General features: G+C 41.8%; 1 protein-coding gene across 1 annotated transcript in view; it reads right to left on the bottom strand.

The window, feature by feature from the left end:
* Positions 1-3,149: 3,149 nt before the first annotated feature.
* Positions 3,150-7,626, bottom strand: part of SELENOS (selenoprotein S) — an 11,442-nt gene continuing 6,965 nt past the window's right edge. Inside the window, exons 4-6 of the mRNA XM_013008542.3 lie at positions 5,708-5,797; positions 5,536-5,614; positions 3,150-3,789 (exon numbers count right to left, since the gene is read on the bottom strand). Coding sequence (XP_012863996.3) covers positions 3,710-3,789; positions 5,536-5,614; positions 5,708-5,797 — 249 coding nt within the window. The 3' untranslated portion in view covers positions 3,150-3,709. The remainder of the gene's footprint in view (positions 3,790-5,535; positions 5,615-5,707; positions 5,798-7,626) is intronic.

Raw genomic sequence — 7,626 nt, 5'->3', positions numbered from 1 at the left:
TCCTGTAGTTCACTGCAATGGCTTACAGACTTCATAAACTTACAAACATATGGCTTATGTGGCTGTACAGGTTGGTAAGTCCCAAATTTATGGTTCAGGCATCAGTCTGGCTGATTCTCCTCACTCACATAGTTGCAAGGGCTAATAAACACAAGCCAGCAAGGCAGATGACACGCTGCTGGCTCACAGGATAGCAGCTCAGACAATATAGGCTCTGGTAAAAGGGGCATCAGGGAAATGGCACTGTTATTGAATCTAATAAGTCCAAATTTATAGGCCAAGTGTCAGTTTGGAGGCATCTTTCAGTCCATGGAGTCATGGAGGCTGATGAACCCAAAGCAATCTAGCAGCTCAAAAGACTGGGGACGATAGCAAATCAGGCCAGGTACTAGGCTGCTGGCTCAAGTCCCAAGAACTGGAGGTCAGCTGAAGAGATCAGGTGCAGGACCCAAAGCAATAGAGTGCATTGCCAAAGCATTCCTACATATTAGATATAAACCACATTCCCAAGGAAACTAAAGCTAGTGGCCTGTCAGACTTTGAGTCACATCTTCTGAGTAAGGCAAATACATCCCTCCCTAATTTTGTCTCATTAACATTTTGGACAACTCACTCCAAAATAGGACAATAACACAAAGACAAATGCTAGGATTTACAACCCATCACAAAATGGGGAATTATGGTTAGAAAGGTCATATTAAGCAATCCAATGCACTGCATATGCAGTGCTGTAAGGAATGAGTAATCAGAGAAGTTGAAGAGACAATGATCTTCCCCCAGAGCCATGAGAGAAACTTTCCTTAATTTGGATTTCAAGCCTCCTAAATTGTGGGGGGAAAAAAAAGAAAGAATTTCTTTGTTAAAGTCACCCACACACTTGTGGTATTTCAGTTAAGACACCAGCATTCCTGGCTTTACACACACACACACACACACACACACACCTCGCTTTAAAGATTTTATTGAGGACATTTGCTCAGTGTTCTAGCATGCTTCTCTACTGTTAAATGTTCTATGTCTAAAATTGATCTCAAACCTTAATATCAGATGAATTTTCTCTCCCCAGATTCTCTTATTTCTTATAGTAATGACAAAAAATCATCCTTGTTCTTCTCCTTGGCTACTCAGATATTTAGAAGCAGGCTCAAGGAAATATTATAACTATAGGAACTGCATTGGGCCTTGGAATTTCACAGGCTCTTTTTGCTCCCTCCTCTCCTTGTCATGTTTTATTACTAACTCCAGGTGCATACATCCTTTATTGTAAGCCACATAAAAGTCTGAACATTTGCAGTATATGGTACATGACTATCTTCCGTTACCACAGGGTGGTTTGTATACTTTATCGGAAGTTCCAGATTTATTCTCAAATTTCTATTAACTTCAATTCTTTCATGTCTAGTGGTGGTAATGTCTCCCTAGTGCTGCTCGCCCTGGGGTTCTATAACATGCCTTTATCAGACCTCTAAGCCCTGCCAACACCTTTTTTTGTAAACACTTCCTTAATAAAACTCTTTTCCAGTAGTCCATTCATGTGCCATCTTTCTATCCATGACCCTGGCTGAATGAAGCCAGGAGCTACACTCTTAAAACAGGATTAGGAGATTGTGCTGCTCAGGGGCAAACGGGAGAGCAAGGAGAAGGAAGTTACTATCCAAGGCAGAATTCAGTAGAGAAAGCCCTGATGGGACTTGCCATTTTTGCAGTTGAAAGGGAGAGATGGATGAAGACAAGTCCAGCCTGATTTTAAGAGTTTCAATCAGTGGAAATGCCAATAAAATGTTCAATCCTGCTTGGTCACTTATGCTAAGGACACTGGAGGGGAATGAGTGGGACCCTGATAAATGAATTGACACAAAGGAGGCAGAGAACTGAACCTCCAAATCACTGGTCTCTGTCCCTAGTCTACCTTCCTCTGCATATATGTCTTTTAAGTTCACACACATGCACAGTCACCATGCAAGCTGATGCAGTTTCTCCTAAGAACCCACTTCAACATTCTTCATTGTCTCCAGACCCCGAAGAGCTTGACCTCAACAAAGTCTAGATGGCGAGTGCAAAGCCTGATGGAAGAGGATACAGTGATGCATTGAAATTGTGGTAGGACCTCGCCTATCCATACTGGCCAGAGCCTGGGGAGAATGCATGGCAGCAGACTGGCTTTAAGCATGCCAAAAGGATGAATTATAAGGTTAGTTTGACCTATACCTATTGAAATTAAATAATTCAGGGTTTGTAACTGTGGTTGGAGCACCTGGAATAGTATTCTTTGCTAGGCTGTCTACCTGGAACAAGGTGGCTTACAGCCTGCACCCCGAGAAGCTGACTTGTATGGACTACACAACTGGACTACCTACAGCTCTTGGGTCATAGATCAGAATGGAGAGTGAACAAAGAGGGGCAGACCAAAGAGACCAACCACAGCTCATTATCACTGAACTGATCTATTCCAAAACATCTACTGAAAATGGCCACAAAGAAAAATCACTATAAAGTTTAAGAAAATGAAAATCACAATTCCCTTCCCTCCCTGTATTTATATCCTTGCAATGTGATTTCACAGTCCATGTCCTATTGAAATGTGGAATCTTTTTCCATCCTTTGATCTTGCTTTGGCCAGTGGCCAGTACTAAAGTGTGAACTGAGCAGAGACTCGAAAAGCTCTGGTACACTGTTCTTAGATTGACCCACCACATAAACAAACCCACGTTAGCCTGCTGAAAGTTAAGGAACAAAGGTTCAGCAAACTGTCAAGACCTGAATGAGGCCCCAATAAAATGATTTTAAAACAAAAACCTTTAAAATGTGTGCCATTTGGCCCTTTGAGAAAAGTTTGCCAAATCTTAAGAAAACTTCAACAAGAACATTAACAAATGAAAAAAAACCAAAAACCAAGAACATTAACAAATGAATTCAGGTGCAAAGAGTAATGGAGGTGATAGCAGCGCTCAGTAACTTCTAAGGGACCTGTGATTCAGCTCTATGCAAGTTCTTCATTCTATTAATTTAGCAACTATTTGCAAGCATCTGATTTTGGCACAGACCTTATGGATGCTGCCCAAGGAGTCAGCTAACATAGAAGATCACGGTAGTCGTTCTCATTTCTAGTGAGTAATAATAAGTAGGGAAATAAGTAATAATAGAAGTAATGAATGATAAAAGCTGTTTAATGTTTGAAAGAAAAATTCAAATTCATAATTAAATTTCAAAAAAGTGCTAAAAATGTTATTTGTGAATTTTTAATATTTAGTGTCCTTTTTACAAAATTCTCTATGTAAAAATAAATATACAGACACAAACCTTATTAATTGTCTTTATCAGTAATCCTCACTGGTGAGTTCACCATTTATAAGGAAGACTTCATTCAACGCAACCTGTCACAGAGACTGTTCTATCAAGAAAGGATTTCTATTTTAAAGGTCATCACTGTCTCTCAAAATTGTTAATCATCTGGAAAACTTTATATCCCGGCTAGCAAATCACTTGGAACTCAATGAAGGTAGTCCTCATTAAGAAGACTGACCACTGGCCTAATGCCTAGTGGCACTGTTTATATCTTTTGCTGATTTTACCCTTAAATATGCAAATACAGGTTAGAACAGAAAGAACCCCCACCTTTCTGTGACTAGTCACTGTGAAAAGTATGCGTAAGGCAATTGACTTGAAGGCTCGATACTAATGTCAGATGACACTAGTAAGATGCTTAGCCTCATCCGCCAGAGGATGGACCTCTTCGCCCAGGTCTCCAGGAGCATGTGCCACCTCCTTCCCCAGACAGAGGGTTGTAACCTGGGACAACAGAAAGGGAGCATTTACCTACATAAAAACTGGGAATATTTATATCAAAAACAAAATTATCAGCTCAACATGCAAAGCACTGCAAAGATATGAATTCTAGATTCAAGTAAGTTTTTACAAAATGTTTCTTTTTTTTTTTTTTTTCCAGAATATTGATTACAGTTTGAATTGACGTCAGTGGAAAGAAAACAAGCAATTCAGCTTCTTAGTTCCAACTTCTCCAAACACACAATACTCCCCGCCTCTCACCACCACCAAAAGTCTGCAAATGCCTGGATTAAAGTGCATGAGGGCCCCTATTGTAGTGCTTACTAGAATGGAAACGCAAATAAGGGTAGTTCAAGCTACAAAGTATGGAAAAACATTAAATAAGTCGCCATTTTGATCATACCAGGTGATCAGTGTTCTTTCTATTCCCCACTTAAGGTTCTCAAAGCTGTGAACTGTCATCTGGGAAGTTGACTCTGAGCTACTGCCATCAGGTTGACTGCCACTCGTGGCAACCCTGCTGCTCCTACGGTTTCCAAGAAGAAGCCCGCATGGGAGCAGAAAGCCCGTGCTCCTCCGGCAGCTCTTAACATCTACACCTTAAATGAGGCCTGATGTTGCTTCTGACTTGCTCCTGGAACAGTATCTGTCAAAGCCAAAGAGCAGTGGTTCTCAACCTTCCTAATGCCTTTAATAAATACAGTTCCTCATGTTGTGGTGACCCCCCCAACCATAAAATGATTTTCGTTGTTACTTCATAATTTTAATTTTGCTACTGTTATGAATCAGGTGACCCCTGTGAAAGGGCTGTTTGACCCTCAAAGGGATAGTGACCCACAGGTTGAGAACTGCTGCTCTAGAAACTTTGAGTAATGGCTCTCTGAGCCTCACTGTCCTTATTTGTAAATAGGGTTAATTCCATTCCAGTCTGTCTCAGCACTGTGGGGAATACTGACGGGTGCTGTGCAAAAAAAGTTTCAAAACTCTTGCTTTGATAACAGACTTCCAGTAAGAGAAGGCCTTCCAGCAGCCACATTAACCAGACTGATAGACCGAGACGGCTCTCTACGACGTCATACAAGAGGCTATGCCCCTGCCTCTGCAGTATTTCCCTGCAGAAATTCTCTCCCTAGTGGAAAATAAAAGGGCTTCTGCCTAGATTGGTTTCTACAAAGTATCTTGGAATTACTCTGTGTTCTTCCTCCTCTAGATTAATTCGCAATGCCTGACCAGAATAATTAAGAATTACTTTTTTCATTTCTCTGTGTTTCAATTATGCCAAAGGGATTCATAAACCCCCTTGGTGGGATGAAGAGAGCCCCAGTCAGTCTTACCAATGCATCACCTGGAGGGTGTGAGTAGAGCTGCATGGAGACTAAGCTAAGAGGGAGCATTTGCCCAGTTGTCCTTGAGAAAACTGTTTGCAGGAAGTAAGAAAGTTCTGACACTCATCTGTAAAATGGGTACACAACCTTGTCCTACTAATCTCTCAGTATACACTGCCCTTGTGGGCTCAAGTGAAAACACAAAACTACAAATCCAACTGCTCAAAGGATGGCCTGAGTGCCTCATAGGTGCTTCACATCTAGCTCCTTTACTTAGTCACCACAGGCCTAGAGCTAGGAATTGTTTGCAATTTAAACAAACAACACAAAATCTGGTTTTAAGTATAAAGCTTAGTTTAAGTTCACTGTGTCCTGTAACTGAATACTCAGAATCCTTTCACAGTAGTGGTCATATGGCACTTACCACCTCGGCGCAAGGGCTTTCTCTCGGGCTTGTGTTTGGGGGGGACTGATGACGTGGAAGGCACAGAGTGGTCTTCTTCCTATTAACACACACAGTCTTAATGACCTATTTTAAACACTCTATTCTAAAAATCAGTTACTTAAACTGTCAAACAGGACCTCGTCCACAGCACCTGAGGCCTTCTGACACTTCCTTTGTAGCTTTTTCCTTCCTGCATGCTGTCCCACTTTACAATCTTCAGTCTTCTTTTCTCCTCTTCCAGCTGAAAAAGATTTCACACGGTACATAATCCACACAGCTGCAATCACCCTTAAAGAAAATGCTCATAGTGGAAATTTAATTTAAATGTCCACCAAAATGAACCTTCACCTGCATTGCCTTTTCCTCAACTAATGACTTGTGAACTAATGGCATGGGTTTAGTAGGCAAACAGAGCCTTTATTTTGTATACTACCAACGAAAGCCAATAGTGTCATGAAAAAGAGATGTAGTTCTAAAAGTCAATGAGGGAGACGGGGAGGAATTTTCCTCAGATGTTTTTAATAATGTGGTAGAAAAACTGCCTTGCAACAAGTGAGTATACGTTCTGGTCCCCTTTGTCTATAACTGTTTGTGCCACCTAGGAGTCAATGAATCCCCCTGCTGCTCAGGGCTGAGGACCAGATAATAACTTTAAAGTGCTTTACAAAGTCAAGTGCCGAGCTCTCAGGAATATGGCCACCATATTATAAGCACAGGAAGATACCCTTAACAACTACCAAAAAGGGTTCACTGGAAGAATAACCTGGACTTCCTGGCAGTGAGAAGCTCTTAGCACAAGCTGTATCTGTGAGCCCTGTTCCTCTTAGGCACGGCCAATTCTCCCAAGCCCCTGAGGAAACCCAGCCCGTCAAACCGCAAATGCATTGGCGTCTGAGGGCCGTGGTGGACAGCAGACCACGTGGATAGCTTGGTGCAGATGTGATCGGTAAAGCTCTTCACATTTCACCACCACCCTCACCTACCTGCTTCGTTGTCTGGTGCCCTAGGGCCATCATGCCCCACCTCCCCACCACAATAACACACCAAGGGAGCAGGAATTCCCACCCACAAGCCAGCTTTATTTATTTTCTTCATCTTTTTTGTATCTTTGTCCTATTATAATAAATTCATTCTTTCATTTTACCTACTCTTCCCCTACTTTCTCTTCTGGTGTCCCTTTCTCTTATCATTTGATCCCACCTTTGACCCATTTTTAAATTGTTTGGGGTTTTTTTGTTTCAGTTTTTAATATTTCCTCATTTCTTTGAAGTTTTCCTATGCTTTGTCTAGTCACTTGTTGGTTTTTTGTTGCATGGCTGAGGGGAGGGGGGAGTGGTAATGGGGAGCTAACAGGGAGTATGAGAAGAAAATATTCTGTTTGGATGGCTGACAGCACCTTCATCATTTTGTTCCCACCTCTTCTAAGTGGTCAAACTGCTGTCCTTTCATGTCCCTCTGTATTCATGGTAACAAAAAGAAGTCGCATGGACTGAGGTCAGTGAGTAAGGTGCGTGGGGCAAAAGAGGCATACTGTTTTTTTGCCAAAAACTGGTGCACTGAGATGGCTGCAGGAGCAGGTGCATTGTCGTGGTAGCAAAACCAGTCCACCTGGCACAAATTAGGCCATTTTTGTTGCACACTGTTACACAATCTTTTCAGAAACTCTAAATCGAAAGCCTGATTAACAGTCTGACCTGGTGGAACCAACTCCAAATGCACTATGAGTCAACATTATTTTCGTCCGTTCGGGAAGTTGACAGATGTCCAGAACAAGGTTTGTCATCAATCGACATTTCACCTTTTTGAAACAAGAAAACCACTCACGTACACTTGTGTTTTTTCCATAGCACTATCCTTGTAAGGTGTGTTCAACATCACAACAGTTTCTGCAGCATTGTTCCCAAGCAGGAAACAAAATTTCACAGCTGCACACTATTCTCTGAAATCGGCCATCACAAAAAACAAGGTTTGAGTGGAACTGCTTTTACAAAAAAAAAATTCACTGTGAGCAAAGAGAACCTTCCCAGGTCATGCCACTGGGTGCAGGTTGCTCGATGCTGACCTAGTGGG

Source organism: Echinops telfairi, unplaced genomic scaffold (genome assembly GCF_000313985.2).
Source record: "Echinops telfairi isolate 266 unplaced genomic scaffold, ASM31398v2 ScPeMD7_7;HRSCAF=31, whole genome shotgun sequence".
Taxonomy (NCBI): Eukaryota; Metazoa; Chordata; class Mammalia; order Afrosoricida; family Tenrecidae; genus Echinops; species Echinops telfairi.
This window is presented reverse-complemented; position numbering and strand designations above follow the sequence as displayed.